The sequence below is a fragment of the Equus przewalskii genome, chromosome 2 (assembly GCF_037783145.1).
Source record: "Equus przewalskii isolate Varuska chromosome 2, EquPr2, whole genome shotgun sequence".
Taxonomy (NCBI): domain Eukaryota; kingdom Metazoa; phylum Chordata; class Mammalia; order Perissodactyla; family Equidae; genus Equus; species Equus przewalskii.
In genome coordinates, this window is record NC_091832.1 from 113,657,329 (window position 1) to 113,684,862 (window position 27,534).

The window sequence follows — 27,534 nt, forward strand, 5'->3', positions numbered from 1 at the left end:
CCAGCTGGATGTCCCATAATTCAATCCAGTTCTGGCACTGTCTACCTGGAGTTAGCATCAGATCCCAAAGGTTAAGGGCTCAGTCCCACAAGACTGCTTGTACTTCAGATGCCAATTTCAAGTCCCATATTGTCTCCTGTGCTTCTGACTGAATGGCTATAAACTGGAATTCCTATCACCCTCTCCTTGGGTTTAATAATACGCGAGAATGACTTACAGAACTTGGGGAAACTCTTACAATTTGGCCCTCTGTATGTGCTGGTTCTGCATCTGTGAATTCAACCAACTGCAGATCAAAAGGCCTATGATGGTTGCATCTGTATTGAATATGTATAGACTTTTTTTCTTGTCATTATTTGTTAAACAATACAGTATAACAGCTATTTACATAATATTTACATTGTATTAGGTATTATAAGTAATCTAGAGATGATTTAAAGTACGTGGGAAGGTGTGCGTAGGTTATACACAAATACTACACCATTTTATATAAGGGAGTTTAGCATCCTCAAACTTTAGTATCTGCAGGGGTCTTGGAACAAATCCCCTGCAGATACCTAGGGATGGCTGTACTTCTGTTACAGGTTTATTATAAGAGGATGTGATGCAGGATATAGATGAACATCCAGATGGAAGAGATGTGTAGGGCAAAGTATGGGGGAAGAGGCATGGACGCAGAGCTGCCGTGCCCTCTGCAGGCGCTCACCCTCCCAGTACCTCCATGTGTTCAGCAACCAGAGTCTTGAACCCTGTACTTTTGGGAATTTTAAGGAGGCTTCATCACGTAGGCATGATCAATCATTAATTCAATCTCCAACCCTTCACCCCTTCCCATAGGATGGGAGTAAGGCCAAAAGTTCCAAGCATCTAATCATGGTTTGGTCTTTTTGGTGACCAGTTCCCATCTTGAAGCTGTCTAGGAGCCCCCCCAGACTCACCACATTAGAACAAAAGACACTCCTGTCACCCAGGAAATTCCAAGGGATTTAAGAGCTGTGTGTCAAGACCCATGGTCAAAGACCAAATATTACAGCAAAAGACACTCCTAATGCTCTTAGCAGTTAGGAGATTACATGCGTTTTAGGAGCTCTGTGCTGAGAACCAGAGTCAGAGACCAAAATGTATATATTTTGTATTTTTTCACAAGTGTTGAATAGAGTTGGGGTAGTGAACAAATTTATTTCCTTTCTTAAACGGAAAATTTTAACTGCTTCACTGTTAATTATGATATTGCTGTTCTTTAAAAAAAAATTTTTAAACCCTTTATCAGATTCAGAAAGTTTTCCATTATGCCTAGTTTGCAAAGAATTTTTTTTACCATGAATTGATTTTCAATTTTATTAAATAATTTTCCTACGTCTTTTGAGATTATAATATGATTTTCCCCCTTTATTTTGTTAATAAGATGAATTTTTTTTCATTTCTTTAATAAATATGTTTTAGTTTGGTTTCTTCAAGAAGCAGATGCCAAGAACGGGTTAGACATATAGATATTTTGGGGGGTAAATGATGGCAAAGTCTAAGTGGGAGGGAACAGGAGTATGCAAGGAGGCCAGCATGCAGGGCTGACAGCCATGAAAGGAGAAGGCAAACAAGGAGGATCCAGCAGGAAGAGGCTCCGACCACAGCACAGTTTGAAGAAGGTTTTGGTCAGCCCACTGGGAATACTGTGTGCAGTCACCTGTTAGAAATATTCTGAGCCTGGTATCCTTGCCTTGCTTAATCATTGGCTGAGGGCACACTGGCGGAGCATGACTTCATTGTGAACACAGTGGTGGATCCAGAAAGCTGGGGGTGTTGGTCAACTCTGCTCCCCACAGCAAGAGATCTGAATGGTGCTCATTTTCTCCAATTGCAATTGTGAGCAGACATGTGCAGTAACCCCAAATTGAGAAAAGTAGAACAATCAAGTATTTAGAACCTTCATGTATGTATGTCAGCCACCAAGACTTGCGGAGGTAATGGCTAAGGGGGAGAGAAATTTAGCACGAATCGTGGAGGAGGGAGAGTGAGTACCAGTGCAGCCCCAAAGACTAACTGCAGCAAGGGAGTATCTCACCATCTCCCTTTGGTAAGTTCCTTTCAGAAGACCATGGAGCAGCTGCTCCCCAAACCTGTCGGAAGAAGCTGACCTGTGTGGTGCAAGTGGCAGACTGTCGTGACCATTAGAATGCACCACTGTTGCCTCATACGTTTCACAAATGTCAATGCACTAGAAGAGAATATGGAAGGATTAAAAGTGAAGAAACCCTGGGGCCGGATCCGTGGCTGAGTGGTTAAGGTTTTGCGTCAGCCATGCTGTGGAGGCGTCCCACATACAGGGTAGAAGAAGACTGGCACAGATAGCTCAGGGCTAATCTTCCTCGAAGGGAGGCAGGAAGGAAGGAAGGAAGCAATGAAGGAAGGGAGGAAGGGAGGATGGAAGGAAGATAGATTAGGGGAGATCTACATATGACGTGTAACCTAGAGGCCATAAAACAAAAGATTGATGAGTTTAGCTATATAAAACAAACCCTGCATGGAAAAAAGTTTCATACAAAGTCAAATGTCAAAATACTAAAGAAAAAAACCTGGAGCTCATATCATCAAGGTGTGAATTCTTTAATATATGTAAAGAACTCCTAAATAATTAAGAAAAACACTAGTAGTATGTGTCTTGATAGATAGTGAAAAAAGCTCCGAAATCTTGATGCCACAAACCACAAAAGTTTATTTCTCATCTGTCTTTGTGTCCATCGTGGGTCATGGGGCTCTTTTCCATGTTGTCCTCACTGCTGGACTTACGATGATAGGCAGCTGCCTCCTGATGTGGTCTTGCTGGTGGTGGTAGAGGAAAGAGACTCTGCAGGGTCTTGCACTGGCAATTAAATATGGGCCTGAAATGACTCTTGATTCCTCTCACAAACCAGTGGACAGAAGCAGTCGCATTGCTCCACCTAAGCCCAAAGGGAAAAGGTGACACAATCTGTGTGCCCAGAAGGAGAGGAGAACCTGTGTTCAGTGAGCAGCACCTAAGCTATGGCATGGCCACTCCAGAAGGTCTATGACTTATTTAGTTTCTCAGTTGAAGGTCTTGTCAAAGAAAGACGATGACATATTTCATTACATTCCACATGCTGGTTATTAAAGAAGTAAAAAATTCCTCTCTTTCCAAAATTGGTAGTGATGTCTTTCTGACCAACAGAGTGAATCTGGGGATCTGTGAGGTAGATGAGCCCTTTTCCATTGCCAGTCACCCAACCTAAAAGAGAGATAAAGGTGTCTGAGAATTAAATCCTCTAGAAATGTCAGTAAAGTGTTTCAGCAAAACAAACATTATATATATATATATATACTTAAACAGACACTTTAAAAACTTGGCCATCCTGTGGTTTATGTTTGACAAATTTTTGTTAAGGTATTTGGTCTTGCATATTCCAATTATTGGTTTAAGAAGGAGAATTGAATATTGGGTAATTGTTTGTCAAATATGACATACCCTGACCACCATTTTTCAAGGAATTAGAGAGCAATAAAATGGACTTAGTATAATTACTAAAATCACAATATTGAATATTTCTTTCAGGATTCAGAAGTTTCTTTAGTGCCTTATTCATTAATCTGTGTATTCATCTGTTCATTTCACAAATATTTACTGAGCACACGCACTGTACAAAAACACTGTTTTGGGTGCTGAGGATATAGCAGTGAACAAGTGAGTCAAAAATCTCTGTACTCATTGAGCTAACATTCTTGTGGAGGGGACAGATGAATTAAACAATATAAGTAAGTGAAACATGTAATATGAGAGAGGTTGATGATAAATGCGTGGAAGGGGAATGGAAAGGCCTTGGAGGATGGTCATAGAATCATTTCTAGAAATAATTGTAATAAATCTCGCTGATCATTTAAACGAAGTCTAGAATACTGGCTAATTCTGATAAAGAAAATACTAGATGAACTGAAACAAAATGAAAATATTAATGCGGATCTTAAGTCAGATTCAAGCACATACAGCTTCCTGTTCCATAGTGATCCCAATTATGAAACCCAAGATCACACTTGTAATAAGGGTAAAAGGCTGGAGAAAAGGACGTGTGAAAAGATTCGGAGACATTAAAATGTGATCATAGGTAACCGACATCACTCAAATCCACGTGAGGGAAATAAAAAAGGTGTTATGGATTCGCTCTAGAATCACGCCCAACAGAATCCCTATCTTCTCAGTGATTACTTGACACCTTAGACACTGTGGAAGCTTTAGACATTTTTTCAGAGATCTTTTGCCACATACAGTAAAATTGATAAATTTAATTCCAAATATTGGCCTGTGCACTGAACAATCCAGTAAGGAAAGATTGGTGGAGCTAGTTTGAAGCCCTCACATTTACATATAAATAACACTAAAAGTAAAATGTAATTTCCAGTTTCACATACCTTGTAAATCGACTACAACGTCTCGATGGTTGGAAAACTCATATGAAAAATGGCCGTAAGCCAGGCCATATTCTGTGGCTTTGTATTCTGTTTTCACCACTTTCGTGTTATTGGATAATTTTACGAATTCTCCCAGCATATAAGGTTCCACACTGACACATCCCTTTATTGTCTTGTCCTCTAAAATCTGAAAAATAAAAACAGGAGGCAGTATACCATAATGGTGAAGGCCATAGGCCATGGGGTCAGGTAGACCTCGCTCGGAACCCAGGCTTTGCCACTTAGGAGCTTTATTACTTCTCTGGATTTTGGTTTCCTTATTTGTAAAGTGGGTATAATAATAGCTATCTTAAAGAATTGTTGAAAGGATTACATGAGAAAATGCATGTAAAGTGCTGAACATGGTATGTGGCACATAATAGAACCTAAAAGTACTCTCCTTCTTTTATTAAAATGTGCACATAAAAATGAGGCCATGAAGTGCCCTACCCCAGGGGCTAGCTGGCCGGGGCATGCAGCTGGACCATGCACGGGGACTCGGGGTTGGAACGTCAGCTCAAGCATTTCTGTGCCCTGTGCTGGACTTGCGGAGTTGTTACAAAGGTCAGAGTTAATGCTTGTTAAACGCCCAGACTGCTGCTTGACATAAAGAAAAGGTGCAAAATGGATGCAAGGTATTGTTATTATAAGTAATAAAATATGGGTCTAAGAACGTCTTTGGCCAAAGTAAAAAAATCCTTTAGGTGTGAATGAGCTAAGGATCAAACACCTTTGGGGAAGCGGGGTAGCCTTAATCCAAAGAAGAGAAAAGCCAGCGGGGATGGCTGCCTTTACATATTTAAGGAGACATCTTAGTGAAGAGAGACTGGTCTCAGTGGTGCCAGAGGCAGAACTGTAATCCACACATCCAATAATGTAGAAATTAGAGGAAGACAGATTTGGGTCAAATCTAAGAGCTCCAACAATTAGAATTATTTGAAGGTAAAAAGGTAATAGTAATTTTTTCTTACTGAAGGTGTTTAAGCTATGGCTTGGTAACCCCTTGGTTGTGAGGAGTGGGGACCAACAGATATTAAACAAGGCATTTATGCATCATGTTGAGAGGATAATCTGTATTAGATATGATCTTAGGGTTCTTTCTCTCTCTCTGAAAGTGCAGAGACAATACAAAGGAAAAGTATACTAAAAATGCTAACTTGACCATATAGGACCAGAAACCAGGATCGACAGATATTTAATCTGATCTAAATGACCTAAATGATCTAAATGATGTATTCGGGGTACAGAGGTCACATTTCTTACCTGTCTGTCTAAGTAGATGGAGCAGATAAAGCAGAAGAAGGCAGGCTGGTAACTGAGTTTATTGGATTTTAGCAGAATGATGGTGGAGGTGGATGGATGGTAGGTTGGCAATAGAAATCTAACCTAATACATATTTATAGGCCTGTTTAACTAAACCCTTGCTTTCTTTAATCTCACCAGTAATATTGTGGATGGGAGGTAGAATATCTGTGTTGGAATGTTTTGCTCATAGAGTCTCTTGTTAAATTCTGTCACATAGTGCTGTGCAGTCATCTGCCTCTCCACATCGATGAAGTGGTGCCAGAGCTCCTTCGGGTCCTTATATTCTTTCCCAACATACCTATGAATGGAGAAAACCACACAGAGAAATGAAAAGTGATCTTACGATAGAGTAAGAGAGAGGGGATCAAAAGAGGTGTGAAAAAACGCTTGGAAGATATTACTCTTTTTCTGCCTTACACAGTTACTATTAATTATCTTGACCTCTCATGACTCACATAATTTTGTAAGAGCCATTGGAACAATGGAACACAATTCATCTAGCTGACTGGTGGTTAATTTTATGCGTCCTATTGATTTGGCAACAGAGTGCCCAGATATTTGGTCAAACATTATTCTGGGTGTTTCTGTGAGGGTGTCTTTGGACGAATTTAACATTTAAATTAATAGACTGAGTAAAGCAGCTTGCCCTCCCTAACGTGAATGGGCCTCATCCAATCAGTTGAAGGACAAGATACAACAAAAGGCTGACCTTCTCCCAAGTAAGGTAGAATTCCTCTTCCTGACTGCCTTTGAGCTGGGACATTTGTCTTTTCCTGCCTTTGGACTTGAACTAAAATATCTGCTCTTCCCTGGGTCTTGAACCTGCTGACCCCTTGGGACTAGAGCTATATCGTCAGCTCTCCTGGGTCTCCAGCTTGCCAACTGCAGATCTTGAGACTTATCAGCCTCTATAATTGTGTGAGTTAATTCCTTATAATAAATCTCTGTCTATATGTGTTTATATATCCTATTGGTTCTGTTTCTCTGGAGAATTCTGACTAACACACTGACCTGGGACAACATCGATCATAAAGAGAAAGTGTCCAGTTAATGTAGCAGTTCACCAGACTTCTTTGGTACGCCAAGGGAGCCAGTGTGGGGACTGGAAATTTCAAGGACTCTGGGGCCAGATCTTTCACTACCTACTGCGTGACCTTACATAGGTCAGTTAATCCATCAGAAGCCGCCTTCGTTCCCTTCCTTTTATGATCACTTCATCTCTCCAAATACTTGTTTTCCATCTTCATCTATTATGTGCATGACACTCAGCTAGTGCTGAGTGTTTTGAAGAAAGTGTGAAACATGATTTGTATATTTCATGGGCTTATGCATAGTTGGGGACAAAGATACAAGGCAGTAAACAACTAAGTGTTTAAGGGAGCAAAACAGCAATTACTACACTGCAGTTTACAGTTGCTATAAGTTGGTGTGAATTTATGAGTAATTCACTTGGGTCCAGAGTGACCTCCAAAAATCAAAGGGAATTGTCACAGTCATAGACCTCAACCAGAGAAAACTCTGCAGAAATTTCTGAGTCCGACAAGATAAAGGAATCCAAGTTGGCTGCAGTTTTGGCCATTCACACTCCTGGGATCAGAAATTGCTGTGGAGACAGCTGGGTCTGCAGAGGCTTTGAACCAGTTCAGAACTTTGAGCAAACTCTGTGGGTGCTGGTTCAGCGTCTCCTGGACATTCTGCCAGAGGATCATCAATCCACAAACAGATGTCGTTCCTTCTGGCATCTTGCACCATTTTGCTGGGATCATTTTTCTTTGGTAAAGATTTGCTAGCAGCAAATTCTTTTTTCTTTGCTTTGAAGATTGCTTCTCTGTCCTTGGTTCTGAAGTTTGGCTACTATGTACCTAGAAATTAATTTATGATGGCCTTCCTTCCTTCCTTCTAGTTTCTTCTCTCTTTCCCTTTCTATCCTACTTGGGATTCACTGTGATTCCTACATTTGAAGATTAATGTATTTAGGCAATTCTGGAAAATTATCAGAAATTATCTATTCAAATAGTAATTCCTTACTCTTCGCTTTGCTACCTTTTTCTGATCAGATGTGTTGGACCCTCTCACTCCATATTCCACGACTCTTATTCTCTCTTATATTTCCCCTCTCAGACCCTCCATGATGTATCCTGGTGTATTAGTTTCTTAGGGCTGCCGTGACAAAGTGCCACAGACGGGGGGGCTTAATTAACAGAAAATGATTCTCTCTCAGTTCTGGAGCCTAGAAGTCCAAGATTAAGGTGTCAGCAGAGCCATGCTTCCTCTGAAAGTGCCAGGGAAGGATGTTTTCCCAACCTCTCTCCTAGCTTCTTATACTTCCTGCCTTGTGGCAGCATAACTACAATTTTCTCCCTGTCTGCATGTCTATCTCCAAATTTCCTCTTTTTATGAAGATACCACTCATAGCAGATTAGGGGCCCACCCCACTCCAATATGACCTCATCTTAACTAATTACATCTGCAATGACTCTATTTCTAAATAAGATCATGGTCTGAGGTACGGGGGTTAGGACTTCAACACATGAATTTGGGGAGGGGCACAGAGATGTTAAGAAACTCTTTCCACCCACAACACCTAGCTCCACCACGTCAATGAGTGACTTGGGGCAAGTTTCTTAACGTCTCTGTGCCTCAGTTCCCTCATCTGTAAAATGGGGATAATAATAATATCTACCTCACAGTGTTTTGTGAGGATTAATTAAATTATTATATAACTCACTTAAAACAGGGCCTGGCACATGATAAGTCCATTTACATGTTTACTACTGTTATTATCATCAACAACTTTTTCAAGAAATGTAGTTCTACTGTTTAAGATTCACCCAATTTCTCTCTCTGTCTCTTTTTTTTCTCCTCTCTTCCTATTTATTTCTTACATTACTTGCATTTGGGTAAAGAACAGGGTCTACTTTAAATTAAAATTCTTGACTTACAGATTTTTTTAAATGCACAGATAGTGTAAAATTCAGCCTCAAACCCAATGAGGACCACCTGTGGTCACTAATTTTTCAGGTGAGTTTTTGCTTAAAGTTGTCATTGAGAACTAAGGCCAAACAAGAAGTTTAGTGGGTCTTTGCTTCAGTGGGGTGGGATCTTTTAAGATAGCCTTTCCCCTGAGGATATAGCCACTCCTGAATCCCTGCTTTCTATGGGTCTTCTCTGAACTCGTTCCCTTCCCTGTGTGACTGTTGTCTCTGGCTGCTCCCTCGTCCGCCCCTGCCCAGGACTCCAGTGGAGGTGTCTCAGGAGCTCAGTGGTCACCGATGTCCCTGCCCAGGCTTCATCTCTGGCCTCAGATGACTTCCTTGCCTTTTTTGCAGGCTCACTCATTTACTTAAGAGTGGCTTTCATAGTTTAGCTAGACTTTTTGCCAGCATTTTTACGGAGAGTGTTTAAGCCTCTCTTGCCTGCCATAGCGCCAGCAACTCCATTTTTCTTGTCTTTACAATTGGGATGAGAATGTTTCCCTAATGGGTTTGAGATCACGTGTATCTATGCAAAATGGCTGACACAGTGTTGGTCAATATGTGGTAACTGTTATTAATTAGCTAATGAGGAGAAGGAAGGAGTAGAAATCTGAAAACACAAATTTTGGCCAACTTCTTCACCCCTTTCAAAATATCACAAATGATTAATCAATAGAATGGCAAAATCAGCCCATTTGACATGAAAGATGTGGGTGTTTTAGAGCAATACCTCCCCAGAGTCTCTTCTTGATGGAGATAATGAACCCAGAAAGCATTTCTCTGTCTGCCTTTCTTCTTCACATTCAGGTAGTCCCCCAGGTACACAGCAGTTTCCTGGGCTGTCCACAATTCAGAATTCTTCGAATATTTTAACAAAAGAGCATCTGGAAAAAAGATAAGATGAAAATGGATCTTATTTTCAAAAGGATGTTACAATTCATGAACAAAGTTGAAGTGACATAGAACCTAACCCAGCTCATCTGAAATCATCAACTTCTTTATCCATTTTCTCAAAGTTCAGCCTCTTCTATGACTACTAGTAAGAGGTTAGTAAAGTCCAATCACCAAGCAAAGCTTTGCAAACACAATGAAGATTCACAAAATCTCTTGTTCGTGATGGCAAGGGCTTAAGATAAGGCCAGAGTTTCTGCATGAAAGTAGTGGAAATTAAGAGCTTTTCAAACAGCAAACTCGAAAGACCATCTTGGAAGAACTTATGTATGCTTGCAGCTCTTCTAATTGTCGGGGCCCCAGATGATGGAGGGTACTCCCTGTGCCAGATCACACAGATGGAAATAAATTACATAATTCTCCCTCAGAGGTTCCTGATGACTCCAGGGATCCTGAGTACATATTAAAGTGCACCCTAATTTTCTCTTACTTGTTTTGCTTAAGTTGGGGAAGTCCAGGAATTACTTGAGAAAATACAGCTACTGTACAAAGATGCAAACTCAACTGAAAAGGGAAAAGATCAGAGGAAAAAGTAAGACTGGTCTCCACCTCAGAGAAAGGAAGACAGTGCTAGCAGGAAAGCATCCCTTTGAGTGGAAAGACCAACATGAACCTTGAGGAGGAAATGCAACATGGTGGGATCCAACTTAAAACGAACAGAACAAGGACGGCCTGTGTCTAGGATGTGATAATGGATGCACGAACGGGAGAATTGGGAGACGAAGATCTTAGAGTAAGATAAAGGGGCAGGGGATGGGGGATGGAGGTGACTGGGGCTGGGGGAGATGTAACCAGGGCTGGGCAACTCACTCAGAGAAGCTAGGGATGGAAGCGGAAGGTGAGCTGCGTGCACACACAGGAAGGGCAATGAGTTGGGGGAAGAAGATAGGAGGAAATGTATAATTTGTTCTGTTTCTTTGACTTTGGGCCTCACTTCCTCCAAAGTGGTTTTTCACCCATAAGTTGGCACACAGATGTAGCGGTAAAGCAGTTACCTAATGCTAAGAACTGTGATTCTGAACCTGCAGAATCTCACAGTAAATAGGGAAACCCTATTGGTAGAAAATTTTGCTTCTTTTGATAACAGCCTGATCTGTATTTCAGTCTGACTTCAAGGTGGCAGGCAAAACACTGGAATACTTTGAAGCAGAAGTTCTCAAGACTGGCTTTATACGAACTCAGCAGAGAGCTCTTAAAAAACACCGATGCGTGGACCCATATCCAGACCCATTAAATTGGAATCACCAGGATGAGGCTCTAGCAAGCCCATTTTTATCAAAGTTCTTTCTTGAATCTCATTGTCTATAGATGACCCAGAAAACATGTGCTTGTCAAACATTTGCTTTTCCGTCTCCCTGTAAATTGACTTCCTCCCCTTTGGAGTCCCAAACCACTATCCCCAACATCCTCCTTTGTCTTTAGTCAAAGATGGCATTTAAGGTAGTGGCTTTCACCATTTTGGCAAGTTATGCAGATTCCCTGGGGTGCTCCCATGTATACGTGTTATTAAACTTTGATTTTCTCCTGTTATTCTGTCTCGTGTCAATTTAATTCTTAGATCAGCCAGAAGGACCTAGAGGGTGCAGGGATAGTTCTTCCTGCCTTACACTCACAAGGCGTAACAGGGGCCTAGGTCACCAATGAGCTTTAAATGATCTACATAACAAGCTCTTCAAAGGGCCTCAAACACACAGAGATGCTTCCTGAGGCTGTAGCTACTGAGAAGGTGGCACTTACTGTGTGCTTGGTGGAGTTGACTGGGCTTAAACACTCCCGTATTCTCCAGTCTCTGGAGCAGCCAGTCATGCCTCACCCCTGCCAAGAGTTTTTCAAAGTCTTCAGGCTGCAGGGTGCGAGCCTCAGGGATCTCTTGCCTCATCATTCCTGGCAATGAAACAAAAGAACTTCCACTGGAATTCAGAAAGAACCATGGATTTTCCCCCTCAGAAGAACCGCTGGAAAATACAGGTGATTTCAACCACCACACTGAGGACGAGTTGGAGTTCTGGCTGCAGTTGAGCACGTGTCCAGGTTCCTTTCCTTCCTCGGTGGTAGTGCAGTCTTCGCCGAGCACAGGGAAGGGAATGTTGTTGCTTACAGAGCAATTGGGGGTCTCGGCTCCCTGACCATGCGGCTGCCTCAGAGCACCTAGTCTGTGAGAGCCACGTCCACTCGTGGGGCGAACATCTGTGCTGTCGAGCAGTTGGCCCTTCTCATCCACCGTGGAGGCATCAGGGTCGATGCCCAGCTCTCTGACTGAGCCACCACTTTCTCCTGAGTCCAGATTTTGAACAGGCCAGTGAGGAGTGAAACCTGCCATCAGGGGACTTTTGCCCAGAGGATCATCCATGATCATGTGAGAGTCTAAGGGCATATCCTTTTCTCTCTCTGCTGTTTCTCCTTCTGGGTCAACCCAGGAGGGGCTGTCTTTAAATGTAGGGCTTGTACCTCTTTTGATTTCTCCTCCCTTCTCTTCCCCATGCCTGTCTTTGGCATTACAGCTGATTTCTGGAAACTGATCAATTATTTCAAAGGTTTCTTCTTCTTGGATTGAAGGATATGTGGCCATGTTCTTGGGCCAACCAGAATCAGAAGAAAATGAAGAAGCAGAACTAAACGAGGGTCTGGAATGAGCAGAAGTATTTCTGGATCCCATATTTCTGACTTCCTGCATACCTTCTGGAGCTCCTTCTAAACGCCCTGCACCAGAGGCCAAGAAAGTGCCTGTTGTGCTGTGAGGAGGGAAGGCTGTCAAGGGCATGTGTTTGTGTGGTTGATTTTGGGAAGACTCTAAATTGTCATCCTTGGATGTCACATGGAGAGAGACACTCTGAAGCTGTGAAGACAGTGAATGCACATCTCTGCTTTCCCCATTCACCTCCAACTCTTCAGACAGGGCAGTGGAACACTGAGTGTCCACAAGATGTTCTTTGCTAGGCTCTTTTCTGGCTGACCTATCAGCAGCATGATCATTCACTTCCTCCCAGCTCGCAGATGAACTAAACTTTGATAACTTGCTCCAGGAACTGGAGCTCTGGCTGTCACTCAGAGACTTGTTCAAAACAGCTCCCCCAGCATCGCTGTGGTCTGGTGCCTCAGCCTCAGCCTCAGCATCTTGGTCCAAGGAGACTCGAAAAGCCGCAGAATGTGTCCAGTTTCTCCTTCCTACTCTCCCAAGCCTCTCTTGACCATTCTTAGCCATTTGGGAGGAAGATATTCCCAAGCCTTTTTGAAAACGTGGTTTGTCCTCAGTGGTACTCACCGTATCTATGTTTTTTGTTTCTGTTTTTAGAGCAGTGATACAGACTCCTGTTTCTGTATATTTCTGTTTATTTTTGTTGTTTCCACAAGTGCTTTCAAATACTTCACACACTGAAGTATGGTGCTGGGAATAGGTTTGAAGGATTTTTTGGAAATCCACCTGCCCATGCAAGAGGGGTTTATCCAGCCCACACTTGAAGCCCTCTGGAACATAAGACTTGTCATCTAACTTTGAGAAGCTTTGAACTTGCAAACGATCCTTCACCTGGGTGATAATAGACATGATGTCCTGAGAGAGGGCTTCTCGCTCCGGACTTCTGGAGGAGGTGCCGAAAGTGTACAGCTTTCCCATGGCTTCACGACAGAGCTGGCTCGCTGCCTGCACCACCTCCGCCTCCCCATAGAGTCTTCGGTGCACCGTGGTGAGACCAAAAGCAGCTCTGAGAAAACTGTGAAGCTCCTGCTTTCCAGCAACCGGCTCATCACATCTCTTGGTGAGGAGGCCAATTTCAAAGGCCTCTTTGGCTTCACACAGATAGAAATTTTTCATTTCTGGAGGACAGTCATTAGAACTACTGTATGACAACAAGCACGTGCCACGAATATTCTGAGGAAAATACCAAACACAAAATCAGACATTGAATTGGAAACTGGAGGTGAATGGGGAAAACCTTTCCATTCCTGGAGGACAGTCATTAGAAATATAATACAACAAATATGTGCCACAGATATTCTAAGAAACATGCACGATCAAAAACTGAGTTAATGACCTGAGGTCTTTTTGGTGAATCAGGAGACGGGATGTTTGTGACTGGCTGGCATGAAGGGGAAGAAATCAGCTTTAACCACAAGTCTACTGTGGCCCTTATACTTTTTGATCACAGACGATGGATTTGTTGCTGGTGGTGGTTTTAGCAAACAGAGTCTACACAGGGGACACGGACATAACAAGTGTCTCTATGCAAATAAGGTTGCTACATATAAACACATCATTCAATAGCCAAAACAATAGAGTAGTGGCTTCCAAACACCTCTGTGCATTTGAATCACCTGGGCAGTATCTTAAAATCAAAGATTTCTGGGCACCAATCGCAGATATTTGCATTTAGTGGATGTAGGCTAGAGCCCAGGATTATGTACTTTGAAAAGGCTCCTTGGGTGATTCTGATGTGCTGGGGAGCCATTGTTCTAGAGCCGATAACATCAGGCTGAGTTAACTTAGCTTTCACCAGGATGTGTCACCCTGACTGCTAAGACCTTTCCCTCCACGTGGCCTGATCACGGTTATCCACTGATGTGCTCAAAGCCTGCTTTAGGGTGAGACCTTTCCCTCCCGGTGTTGTGTCAAGGGGGAGAGGTCCAGCGAGGGCAGCCCTCTGTTTACCACAGCGGTGAGCACGAAGAGGGGCGTGTAGGGACTAAAGGCGGCTGCCAGCTTGCAGGCTTCCGCGGCTGACAGCAAGTGGTGGGCAAACTCCTTCAGCAGGCCCTGCGAGGAAACAGAAGCCAAGTGTAGTGTGGACAATTATTTATCCATTAGCAAAAGACAGGCTAGGAGATGCCTTTGCTGTTCTGTCAGGACTCTGAGGGATACCCGGCCCCTCATTATAACCATTTCAAAACAGTGCCAAGACAGAGTAAGTCAGTCCAAGGACCCCAGGGCGTTGGCCATCCTCTCCCCCAGCACCCACACACTATCCAGCCCCACCCCCACCCCACAGAGGCCCAATATGTGCACAAGTTCACAATGCCCGCCAGTGCAAAAGAATTCAGACACGTTTCTTCGGAGGATTGTGGCAGCTCTTTGTTCACAGGAACTCTGCATATTTTGCAAGCAGATTGATGATTTCTGCATTGTTCTTGGCAAAGAGCCCTTTGATTTACAATTTCACAGCAATTAAGACTCATTCATTCATGCTAGAAATATGTATTGAGTACTGCCACGTGCCAGGCACTGTTCTAGACATGAAGGAGAAAGCACACAGTGGGCCTGCAATGAGCTTACTGTCTACTGAGGGGAAGAGATTGGCCAATACACAGAATAAGTAAAATGCATAGTAATTGAGATGGCGATAAGTGCTCCAGAGGAAAATAAAGTGGGGAAGCGGTCAGGGAGGTCCAGGGTGGGAAGACAGTTTGCACTTTTAATGATCAGCAGGGACAACGTCACTGAACGAAGGATGTGACCCTTTCCCTGTGTTTTGGTCTGAGCAAAAGCACCATCTTGCTAAAATTCAGATTACTAGCAGCACGTTGTTCATGTTCTTGTGCTACACTAATTAGTATTGCCTACAGTTACAAATGTCAGTTTGGTATTTAATAAAAATGGCAATATTGATGATAACATTAAAATCGCAATTTCAGTGCAGTGCAGAAAGCAGTTCAATGTCTGTGCCAATGCTGTGGGCTGGTCAGAGACCCGAGTTCTGCTCTCAGGTCTCTCTCTTACCGGTCGTGCAAACTGCAGAGGTCACTTAATTGTCTGGACCTCAGTTTATTTTCTTCTAAAATAGGAACAATGCATTTAGCTCCACTTAGCTGGTAGGATTTTATGTGGCTCGTACACATATACACGCAACCTTTCTGAATTGTAAAGCCATGTATAAATGTTAGTAATCCTTTTTATTAAGGATAAGAGCCTGGACAGGTGACTGATGCTCTGATTTGAACAGATGGGAATTAAAGTTTTAAAATTATTACCCCTTTGCCTTATCACTGAGATGGCTCACATGTGGAAACTGAATTTCAGGATAATTTGAAAGGAAATAAGTGGGATTCAAAGCATTTATCACTTTGATGATATTCTTTCATTCACTCACCAGTCACTTTTCAGTACCCTCTGTATGTCTGCTGCTGTGATAATAAAGCCAAATAGGACAGCATAGGAACTGTCCCTGGGATTGCTCCCATTATCCAAAGAGGGGAGACACCACTTCCCGACCCCGGAAAGACAGTGGGATTGGCTAACCAACCTCTGAGAGAATGGTGGCAGCTTTGTAGGTGATGTCCCTCGGCCCCCTAGTTTTGACAAGTGATAATTACCAAGTTAATTTGTGGATTGTTTTTAAACTTTTCATAATCTTTCTTGCTCATGGAAACAAAGATGTCTGCCAGGATGCCTAGTGATGTGGAGATACCCTGTAAGGAAAAGACAGACGAAACAAATCAGGACTCCATCTCAAGGCGTAAAGGCAATAATTAGCTCTCCATATGAGCCATTGCTTATTATTATAATTATGACACTAGAAATGCTTTTAAACTAGATACCACGGGGCATGAAAGATCATCACATCCTGAGGACATGGACCTCAAGTAAACGCAGCCATTTCTTAGTTGGGCCTTGCTGGATCACCAAAACTAACCTACCACACTGCCAGGGCTGAAGAACTGGCCCAGCAAGAGTCCTCACATCCATTCTGTCCAAGTCATAAAAGGACAGTAGGCAAGAGTGCTGCTAACACAGCTCAGGGAAAGGTGACAACCCGATGCTTCAGGTCACGAGGAGAAGATACCCACAGAGATACAGAGAACGAAAATACCAGGTAGGAAAGCGAATACTGCCTCTCAGTTTCTTGAATAAAGATGCTACGTGAACAATTAATTGATGTCTCTGCTCACTCAACTCATGGAAAATGACTTTACATATGAGCTACTTGGCCATCTCGACTTCACTATGGAGTCGGATAAAGGCTAAATATACGACGAAATAGATGGACAAATGGATAGTAGAAGTAAATATATAAATAGTTGCAATATATAGATAGTTACAAATGAATTTAGAGACACTACATGTATGCCAGGAGTCCAGCAGTGAGCGAGGACAGAGCGAGACACAGGAGGAAGTTACCAAATGCTCCTCGTCCTACGCCCACATAGACTCAATAAACACAGGACAACAAAACTCTTCAATGATAAACTGAATTGTGCCATAAGGAGATAAACATCCACACACAAACATAGGAAAGGAGAAAAAAAGCACTAGACCAAAAACCAACCTTTTTATCGGGCTGAGGAACTGTCAGATAGCCTACGATCGAGGCCCACGTTAGCTCTGCCGCTTCATACCACATCCCTGAAAAAAAGGGGGAGATGGAAAAACCGCCAGTATCTGTGCTCTTGTGTTAGAAAACAGCTTTGCAAACTAATACAGGAAGAAGATGCATTGAGCTGTTAGGAAAGTTGAGGGCGGGATTAGACTGGCAGCAATCAACAGACAACGATCTGCAGGAGTATCAGCAATCTGTTTTCCAGTTGGTTTAATACAGACGCGTTTTCCCTTTCACAGGGAAACAGTAAGAATTATTATAGATTATGCAAATATATATTAATATATACATAATTATCTCCACTATTTACACGATTAATAATTATCATCCTCTGTTAAAAATTTTCCAACACTTCAGTTTGGATTTTAAAGTATTAATTATATGTATATAATTCTATAGGAAACTAAGGGAAGTGGGGATTAACAATTTTAACCAGACACAGTAAGAACATTCCACAGTAAAGTCTCGTAGCCAGACTGTGCCAAGGAGCCTTGAGAGGAGCTAATGTTTCATGCCGGTACCTAGCTTCTGCAGAATTTGCCCTCTGATCTGTATGCAGACCGCCTGCACCAGGACCTTGTCACTTTCATTTCTGTACAGCCAGGTACCTACAATAAAAGAAGGGGAAAAGAAAAGCATTTTTGGCCTTGAATTATTTAAGAAATAGTCTGTAAAATAAAATTATTTTCGTAGAAGCTGTCAGGAGCACACATGATACAGATTCGAGAGACGGTCTCTTCTCTACATTTAGAGCAAGGTCCTTGCTGTAACCTGCAAGCCTTCACGGGAGCTCTCCTGCCTGGTCTCCAGCTCTCCCCTTAATACACGTGCTCTGCATGCCGCTTCATCTGTGTTCCTGATAGTGGCAGCCGTCTCTGGCTTCCTGGCATCTGCACTTGCCTCACCTCTGCCCGGGACCCCTTCCCTCTGGCTCCTGAGGAGACCTGCTCCTTCTCCCACTTCAGGTCTCAGCCTCAATGCTATGGCCTCAATGGCCTCTGCGGGTTGATTTACCTACAGTCTTACCCCACTGTCTTGGGGTTGCCTCGTGGAGGGTGGGATACATCCCGTTCACCCCAAATTGGTTTGGATATGAAAACTGATGACTCCACATAGGCACCAAGAGGGTGTGAAAAGATTTACTACTCACACAGTGAGCCTTTCTGAGGAGAGCAGGGCAGGCACCAAGCTGGTGTGTTTGACTTGAATGAAGAGAGCAGTGAGTGGCTCTGGTTTTTATTGTGACTAGAGTGTGGGGCCAGAGTAAAGGTTCCCGCAAGCTGAGCCAGGGTTTACTGATGAATCAGCCCGTCCAGATGTGGGGCGAAAGGCATAGGGAATGCTGAGATCTGAAAGCTGTCAGTGGTCAAACACCAAAAGTAGAGTCTAATTTATTATTACACGTCCCCCCCGTTATTCTCTGTCACATTACCCTCTTTATTTTCTCCCTAGCCTTTAATCCTACTGTATGTGTGTGTGTGTGTGTATGTATATGTAGGGTGTAGAAGATGAGAAGAGTGCATATTGTAGGTTAGTGATGGTGGCCACAAATGAGGGGTGTGTGGTCATGATTTATATTCCAGGGGCTGGCCCCGTGGCACAGCGGTTAAGTTTGCATGTTCTGCTTCGGTGGCCTGGGGTTCGCTGGTTTGGATCCTGGGTGCGGACACAGCACCGCTTGGCAAGCCATGCTGTGGTAGGCATCCCACATAGAAAGCAGAGGAAGATGGGCACGGATGTTAGCTCAGGGCCAGTCTTCCTCAGCAAAAAGAGGAGGATTGGCAGCTGTTAGCTCAGGGCTAATCTTCCTCAAAAAAAAAAAAAAGATTTAAATTCCAAACGACCTCCCCACTGGAAACATCTACAAGTTTCTTGGAGCTTGGGACCTTACATCCAAGCATATTGAGCTTAAGAGTCTACTGGAAATTGTGTTCAACTGATCGGGAAAGGTGTTGACTTAAATGCCCAGAAATTCAGACAAGATATCTGAAGGCTTAGATGATTTGTTACTGAACGATTAGGACTTGATTCCTTTTACATGTGATTAAATATTGAAAGAAATCCGTTTCAAAATAAGTTCTTATTGAAGTTCTTATGTAGCAAATCAAATTTATTTCCCAAATCATTTAAATACATAAAGCCATATGTGTATTCTTCTGAACTCAGAGTCTTATTCCCATTCAAAATTCTTCTCAAGTTCACTACTGAGCCCTTTCTGAGGCCCAGAGAGCTACCTGCTTTAACACTATGGCTCATTAGATAACAAACTACAGTGAAGCGGGGAAATATTAGAAGCCTTGATTGTTTTTGTTTTGGAGTAGAGAAAATGGAGACACAGAGAAGTAAGCTGCTTGGCCAAAGTGACTTCATTCATCAGTGGCAGAGCCAGTCCCAGGTCGTTCTGTGAACGGCTAGTTACAGTGTCCTTTACGTCAGTAAATTGTTCTTAAACTAGGACGCTGCTGGGGACAGAGGCAGAAGGTCGTGTGAAGATATGAAAGCTCCTTACCTGTTGCTCCGTTGTTGCTGATCAGGCTGCCCAGGATATACTCTGCTTTCAAAAGTTTCCCTGAAAACCAGCAGCCACACGCCACACAATTAGTTTGGAACATGTGTTTTAAATACCACGAGGAGTTCACGCTCTGAGATTAACACGTTTTAACAGGGACCATAACCTCTCTTGGAAACATTCTATTTTAGAGTTTAACATCAACAAGTACATCATTTATAAAAGTGAGAAACAAGATGAATTCAGGAATTGGCAAGGTGGGAGTTGTACAGGATCTGAAATGGCAATTAGATTCATATATATAAATACATAAACTCACTCTTGTGAATAAATAATTCATTCATACAGAGTAAGGCTTGAGAACTCAAGGCAAACCTTGTAAAAGGCTGTTTCTCCGTTTGTGAGAACCGCACCTCAAGAAGTGGAACAGAGTTGCCCATGAACAGGACTATTTACAGAATTATCAAGAAGGGATTTTGATGGGGGAAGGGGTAGGGTGGGTCTTTCTAAACTTTTCACTCATGTTGGTGACCACCGCATAGGAGGGGCCTAATCTATGGACAGCTGTTGTTCTCTAAGGAGGAAATGCAATAATTTACCCTTTTATCCATCCCTTCTTCCAGGTGCCTCTAGGCCCTACCTGACCTGGCCCCTGAGACTTCTTTGGCATCATCTCCAGCATTCTTCCCCCGACTCTCACTCCCTCTTCTTTGGGGACAGTGGCCTCCTTGCTGTCTCTTGAACCCTCCAGGCTTGTTCCCATATCAGGGTCTTTGTACAATTATTTTAGTCTGGAATGTGTCTCTCCTAAATATCTCCAAGGCTTGCGCCCCCTCTTCTTCAGGTCTTTGCTCAGATGTCCCTGTCTCATAAGGCCTTCCCTGACCAGCCTAGTTCAAATTGCACCCACAGACATACACCTGGCTGTGGTAGGTTGTGTTTCCAAAGGAGGTCACGTCAATATCTTCCATCCCACGTGCTCTTTTGTAAGGTGACCTTGCCATTCCTCCATCAAGAAGTGGAATCTAGAGTTTATTTCCCTTCTCCTCGAGTGTGAACTGGCCCTGTGACCTGTTGTGACCAACGGAATGTGGCAGAGGGGACACTGTGTACCTTTCTATTCTGGGCTTTAAGAGATCTATAACTTCTACCTTCACCACTCTGAACCCAGCCACCATGCTGTGAGGAAGCCGAAGCAGCTACAAGGAGAGGCCCAGGCAGGAGAGAACTGCGGCCCTCACCTGAGGGCCCAGCTGAACTCCTGGCCGGCAGCCAGTATCACGTGCCTGCTGTGGGTGCAAGACCACTTTGGACCTTCCAGCAGTCTCACCTTCTCAGGCGACACTACTTAAAATAAAAGAATTGCCCAGTTGAACTACAAAATTATGAGAAGTAATAAATTATTATTGTTTTAAGCCAGTAAGTTATGGGGTGGATTGCAATACAGCAATATGTAACAGAAACTGGGTGCCTAAAGCGGGATACAACTGTAGCAGAAACAGAGCGTCCAGCACCGGCTGAGGAACTGAGGGTCGGGTGCAAGCTTGAGAGACGTTGAGGAGACTGAAAGGGCAGTGAGGAAATTGTTACTGGAGGTTTGAGAAAAGACAGCACACGTTATATAGTGGTGGAAAGTTGGGCAACATGGTCTCCAGTAGTAATGGGGAAAATAGAAAATATAACCAATGAACTTGTGTATCTAGAAAGGAGATACTCAGGAAGAGGCTGAAAGTACCAAACTGACCTCTGTTAGCACCTAGGATGCAGTGTGGGAAGAAAGGGGCACTAAAGAAGGAACGATTTGATTTTTAAGAAGGATTTAGAAGAAATATAAAAGGCCCAGAATAGCCTTTCCAGCCAGTAAGACATTTTCAAAATAAAACCTAGGGATAAAGATCAAATCCGGGGTAATGGCAGTAAGATGTAGCCAAGATCAGATCAAGGGTGTGGCTACTAAACCCTTTGCCAAGACCTCAGACCCTCTTGACCAGGCAAAAGAGCTCCTAAGAATCTTAAGGGTTCTGTTCCATAGCACCTTGATTTTCAAGCCAGGGTAGAGCTCACAGATAATTGTAGGCATGGCTTTTGTCTAATTCAATGCATTGAAAGGCTATAACGTATTTAAAGGAATTGCATCAGCTTAGTCTAAGAAGGGCAGTGATAGCTCAAAATGAAACCCAACTGGGACCCCACCTTTCTATGCGCATGGAGCAGGCTGAGAAATGTTCACAAGAAATGTCCCATGGAAAAGGAAGGATGACTAAGAGGACAAGTCCAAGAGCTGAGGGGACCCACTCCCAAAGAGAGGAAGGGAGTCTTAACGTCCCCAGAAGGAAGACTTGGGACATATGTCTGGCTGGATTTTAGATGACTATGGACATAGTGACAGCTGTTGGACTCTCATGTCCCCCCGTTCTGGACAGGAGTGTTCAAAGCTATCTCCCCATTTTATGCTGGTTGTGTTGGAGGGTAGAAAACTTGACTTTTAGTTCACAAGTCTCTGTGCCCTAGAAGCAGCACTTGAGAAGACTTGTCTTGTCTGTCCCTAGACTTGATTCAGAGGACGAGATCCTGAACCTAGGGCTGGATGCCTTCACGGGATGACACTCAGGGTGGGGTAAGACTAGGTCGCACGTGGGAGGGATGTGAATTGTTGTGGTCAGAATGCAAACTCTAAAACAGTAGGGGGTCTTGTCCATTTCATGCACCGCTCTGTCGCATGTATCTCTCTAACAATGCTTGGCACATAGCAGATACTCAGTGAATGTCTGTTATTCAACCAAACGATATTTGAAAGTGTCAGGGACTCTGCTAACAGCTGGAGATGGAACGACGAACAAGGTTGAGTCCCTGCCTTCAAGGTCATAATAGTAAGAGCTACCATTTATGAAGTGCATGCTATATGCTGGGCATTGTTCTAAATTACAGTAGTCCCCCCTTATCTGTGGTTTCACTTTCTGCAGTTTCAGTTACCTGAGGTCCAAAAATACTAAACGGAAATTCCAGAAATAAACAATTCATAAGTCTTCAATTGTGTGCAGTTCTGAGTAGCCTGATGACATCTCTCGCTGTCTTGCTCCATCTCTCCCGGGACATAACTCATCCCTTTGTCCAGTGGATCCACGCTGTATACACGCTACCTGCCCTTGGTCACCTAGTAGCTGTCTCTGTTATCAGATTCACTGTCGCTGTATCGCAGTGCTTGTGCACAAATAACCCTTATTTTACTTAATAATGGTCCCAAAGTGCGAGAGGAGTGATGCTGGCAACTCAGATATGCCAAAGAGAAGCCATAAAGTGCTTCCTTTAGGTGAAAAAGTGAAATTCTCAATTTAAGGGAAAAAAAATCATATGTTGAGGTTGCTAAGCTCTATGGCTAACTTTTATTACAATATATTGTTATTATTATTCTATTTTATTAGTTGTTGTTAATCTCTTACTGTGCCTAATTTATAAATTAAACTATCGTAGGTATGTATGTGTATGAAAAAATATAGTATACTATATTTATTATATAGGGTTCGGTACTGTCCTCGGTTTCAGGCATCCAGTGGGGGTCTTGGCACATATCCCCGAGGATGAGGAGGCACTACTGTATACACAGGACTTTTATGATCTTCATTTCACAGATGAGGAAATGGGCCCCACATAGGCTGGTAACATGACCCATCCATCTGAACAAAGCATGTGAACTCTCTCTTGCGCTAAGCTGCTTCCCAGAGTCACCAGTATTTAAGATCAGTGTCCAACATGACAGTTTGGTAGAGGCCTGTTTTCAGCCATGCAGGATATAATTTTCTTTGCTCACAGTCTCTTTCTGTCCTCAAACAAAGCAGTATTTCCAATTTCCTACCTTTTCCTCCCAATTTTTTAAATTTGCTGAGCTCCTCCTTTCTTTCCTCCCCTTCTCCCTCCTTCCCTTTCTCTCTCTCTCCCCCTCCTCTCCCTCCCTCCCTTCTTCCTTCTTTCCTTTCTAACTTTCTCTCTATTTTAAACCACATTGTTTTACACTTTTTGGTAGTTGTTTATGATCTGTCTCCTCCCCTAACTTGATCTACTTGAAAATCATGAACCACGTCTTGATCATCTTTATGAGTATCTCCAAGGCCTACTGTAATTCCTGCCACACAGAGGCTTTCAACATATATTTGTCAAAAGGAAGAAGAAATAAAATCAGCATTGGAAATAATGAGTTAGGGTCTGATTAAAATTCATTCATATGAATGTATTCAAAAAGAGAGCAATAACATGAAATACCTGTGTGAATGCATTTTATCAAAGCTCTCTCTTCTTAAAAATTATTTATTTATTTTTTTTGAGGAAGATTAGCCTTGAGCTAACTACTGCCAATTCTCCTCTTTTTGCTGAGGAAGACTGGCCCTGAGCTAACATCCGTGCCCATCTTCCTCTACCTATTATGTGGGACGCCTACCACAGCATGGCGTGCCAAGCGGTGCCATGTCTGCACCCAAGATCCGAATTGGCGAATCCTGAGCTGCCAAAGCAGAACCTGCACTCTTAACCACTGCACCGCTAGGGTGGCCCCAAAAGTTATGTTTTCTAATCAGATTTTGCTGATACATAAGGATGGGCATTTAAACATATGCTGATACTGTATTCACCCACCGTGCTGAATTTCTTAATTCTAATAATCTGTGGATTTCTTCAAGTTTTCTATGGGGGCAATCATACTATCTACAAATCATCCTAATTTTGTTTATTCACTTCGAATCTTCATACCTCTTGTTTCTTTTTCTCTTCTCACTGCATTGGGAAGGTTTCCAGGTCAGTATCGAATAGAAGTGGTAACAAGATGCGTTTTTTCTTGACTTGCTTTTAAAAGGAATACTCCTAACTTTTCATCATTAGTTTTGCTGAAGGTTTTGGTTGTTTCCCTTTATCTAGTTGAGAAAGTTCCCTCTTGTGCAATTACCAACTTATTGCCTTTCAGGTCCAAATGCACCTTTCATGGCCTGCTTTGCGGTAATGGGTCTGGACCTTGTAAGCACTTCTCCTTTGCCAGCTTTGTATTAGATGGTGTGGAAGGACCCATGGGGAAGGTGCTTCTCTTCCTGAGTTTGTATGCTTCTCTTGCCAGGCTCTTGCAGTGCATACAGCTTCTCCAATGCATGCTTCCTGCAGTGTTCCTGGCTTCTCCTGTGCCTGACTTACTGCAACACGGGCAGTTTCTCCAGCACCCAGCTGCCCAGTGTGCAAAGGTCAGCAGCACCCAGAGGCAAGCAGCTCCCTCCAGCATCCTGTCAAGCGACTTCACAGTGGCGTGTTGCCAGTAAGGCACCTCCCCATGGACGTCTCCCCCTGGCATTCCATAAAGGCAGCTTTGTGGTAAGTTCCAAGTCACCTCTCTGGGGATGGCTTCACCCAGAACCCAAGAGGGTGGATTTCCAGTGAGTTCTGTGGCCTGGAACCTTGACTTCTTTGCCATCCAGTGAGCCATGACTATGCCCTCTCCAACAAGGTCTGGATCTCAGTGCAGGCGTACTTGGGTGTGGGGTTGGGAGCTCTTTCTCAGGCGCTCTAGCTCAGTCCAAGGGATAGTGGCTGCTCCTTAAAACTACCTATCCTGTATTCTTTAGAGTTCTCTTTACATCTCACTAGCCATCCCTCATGACTCTAATCCCCTGATACAGTTAATAATTATATTAAACTTTCCTTGCTCAAATTACGGTGTGATTTCTGCCTCATGATTGCACCTGACTGATAACATCTTTAACTCCAGTTTGTAATTTTTTTTGTTTTGGTGAGGAGGATTAGCCCTGAGCTAACATCTGTTGCCAATTTTCCTCTTTTTGCTTGAGGAAGATTGTTGCTGAGCTAACATCTGTGCCAATCTTTCTCTATTTCGTATGTGGGACGCTGGCTCAGCACAGCTTGATGAGCAGTGCATATGTCTGCACCCAGGATCCAAACCTGCGAACCGTGGGCCGCCAAAGCAGAACATGTGAACTTAACCACTACACCACAGGCCAGCCCCCAATTTGTATTTTTAACATAACTAGGTTTAAAATTTTATAAAATACTTTTCAAATCAATTTAGGTGAACACATATTAACTATCTTTATGTATCTGGAGTAAACCTTACTTGACTGTAATGTATTATTATTAATCTAATATAATGCTGATCAATTTGCTAATATTTTAGGATTTTTGCATCTTATAAATTATATAAGTGATATTGCCCTAGAATTTCCTTTTCTTTCTATCTTATTTAGATTAACCTGTGCATTTACCAAATTCTGTATTCACCATTGCTTTTTGAATCCCCCACTCTGACTTTGAATGCCTTCTGTGTTACAGACACCTTAAAGAAATCTTTAATTCACCATATTGATGTGATGGGAGAAGACTCTGCACTTGCTCAGTCCTCCACGTTGACAGAATTGGAAGTCTGAACCCGTATCTCTGATTGTGCCTTGAAAGGTTTTGTCTCCTAATTTCAGGCAAGAGTGAGCTGGGCAGGCCAGGGCATCCTCTCTTACCTCTGAAATATCATTACGCTGAAAGCTTTGCCCTTTGGAAGGTGTTCTGAGTGGACACCAGGAAGGGCTGGGTCAGAGGGGACAACAGGAAGACTGTGCTGTCCCTCACGTTACCTTTCTTCCTCGTCCCTGCCCTTAAAGCATCATGGATCCCTCTCATTTCTCCCGCCCAGGAGCCCCCAATGCTGGGCCTTGAGAGCCTTTCACTGTGCCATCTTCTCTTCCCAGGACACCCCCTGCTCTAAGCCCCTCTTCCTCTGAGACCCCCCGTGCAGGCAGAGGCTCAAGAGACGTCTGGGGCCAGAAGCTTACAAAGAAGCCCTCAACTCCGAGGCTGGGTTTGTCTTCTTGTGGCGCTTCTGGGAGTGCCTCTGAGGAAAAGACAACTCCAACTGTCAGAGAGTAAGATCTAGAACCTTTGTCTTAGACACGAGACGTGTGAGCAGAGGAGAATACTGCTCACGATGACATCGAGGCTTACACCTTATCAGGAGAAAAGCTCTAGCCCACCTTGGTTAGAGACACAAGAGAAATAACAAAACCAACCAACCAACCAGCTAAGATTACTTTGTATCAAAGCAAAGCTAGCAACATGCCTGCTTACCGTTTGATCTCGACTTCCATGTCACCCCACAGCAATTCTGTATATCATAAAACAGGCCGCACTGACTCTGTTCCACTTGACGAGAGTCAGCATCAGAACTCTGCTTGTGCACGCCTGGCCCTCACCGTTTGGCCCCGCGTCGTACCCCTGCGGCTCCATGCTCTGCTCACACATCATTGCCATCTGATGCCATCAGAAGCAACATTAGCTGTTAGGTTTCCCTCATACCCCAAACATTATAAAATGTCCCAAATGAGGGACATTTAAAGGAAGAAACTTTTCCCTTAGTTCAACTCTGTCCCTGAGTTCCTCTAGAAAAGTAGTAATAAGATGCGGGCACAATTTACGCACAGCCGCAAGAACTGGAAAGAGAAGGAACTTGGGTTTTTGAACGTTAACCTCCAGAAGCCCATTTCTCCCATGTCCTTTTATCTCTGCCCCTCTCTGCATCCAGCAATTGTCCCATCTAGGATAGTTAGTACAGTTCCTTTTCAAGGAAATGCAGTAAAGATATTTTAACCTCTTAACGACCAGAGCTGTTAATAACAATAGCGAAAACCAATTAAAAAACTGAGCCAGTCCTGATTCTGGGAGGAGCAACTTCCCTTCTGTTTTTGTCCTTTATTCCTTCGCTCTTGGAACTGAGACTACCAGGCCACACAGTTGCTAACCCTCATGGTTATCGGGAATTTAAATAATTCATGAATTCCATGGAAGTGGACTTCGCTCTAAGGCATAGCAGGCCCCTCTCCCCTCCAACCCCTCTACATTACGTCCTAAGTTAGAATGTCAGCCTCCTTTTTCATTTCATTCAAAGTGACAGAAGGAAAAAAAAAAAGATACTTTAAGGCCTAATCAGGTAGTGTACCGGTGTTCCAAGCGATGAAAGACCCCTCAGATTACTTCAGTGGGTTTGTCAGCTCTATTG

General features: G+C 43.3%; 1 protein-coding gene across 5 annotated transcripts in view; it reads right to left on the reverse strand.

The window, feature by feature from the left end:
• Positions 1 to 2,577: 2,577 nt before the first annotated feature.
• Positions 2,578 to 27,534, reverse strand: part of ALPK1 (alpha kinase 1) — a 106,285-nt gene continuing 81,328 nt past the window's right edge. For 4 of the 5 annotated variants that reach the window (XM_070609374.1, XM_070609375.1, XM_070609376.1 and 1 more), the window contains 10 exons: positions 19,503 to 19,562; positions 17,515 to 17,601; positions 16,943 to 17,019; positions 15,990 to 16,085; positions 14,332 to 14,436; positions 11,424 to 13,554; positions 9,466 to 9,619; positions 5,896 to 6,058; positions 4,417 to 4,603; positions 2,578 to 3,241 (listed from right to left, as the gene is read on the reverse strand). In XM_070609374.1, coding sequence (XP_070465475.1) covers positions 3,042 to 3,241; positions 4,417 to 4,603; positions 5,896 to 6,058; positions 9,466 to 9,619; positions 11,424 to 13,554; positions 14,332 to 14,436; positions 15,990 to 16,085; positions 16,943 to 17,019; positions 17,515 to 17,601; positions 19,503 to 19,562 — 3,260 coding nt within the window. In that variant the 3' untranslated portion in view covers positions 2,578 to 3,041. Of the gene's footprint in view, positions 3,242 to 4,416; positions 4,604 to 5,718; positions 6,059 to 9,465; positions 9,620 to 11,423; positions 13,555 to 14,331; positions 14,437 to 15,989; positions 16,086 to 16,942; positions 17,020 to 17,514; positions 17,602 to 19,502; positions 19,563 to 27,534 lie in introns of all 5 variants that reach the window. The other variant, XR_011537283.1, reaches the window with a different exon arrangement.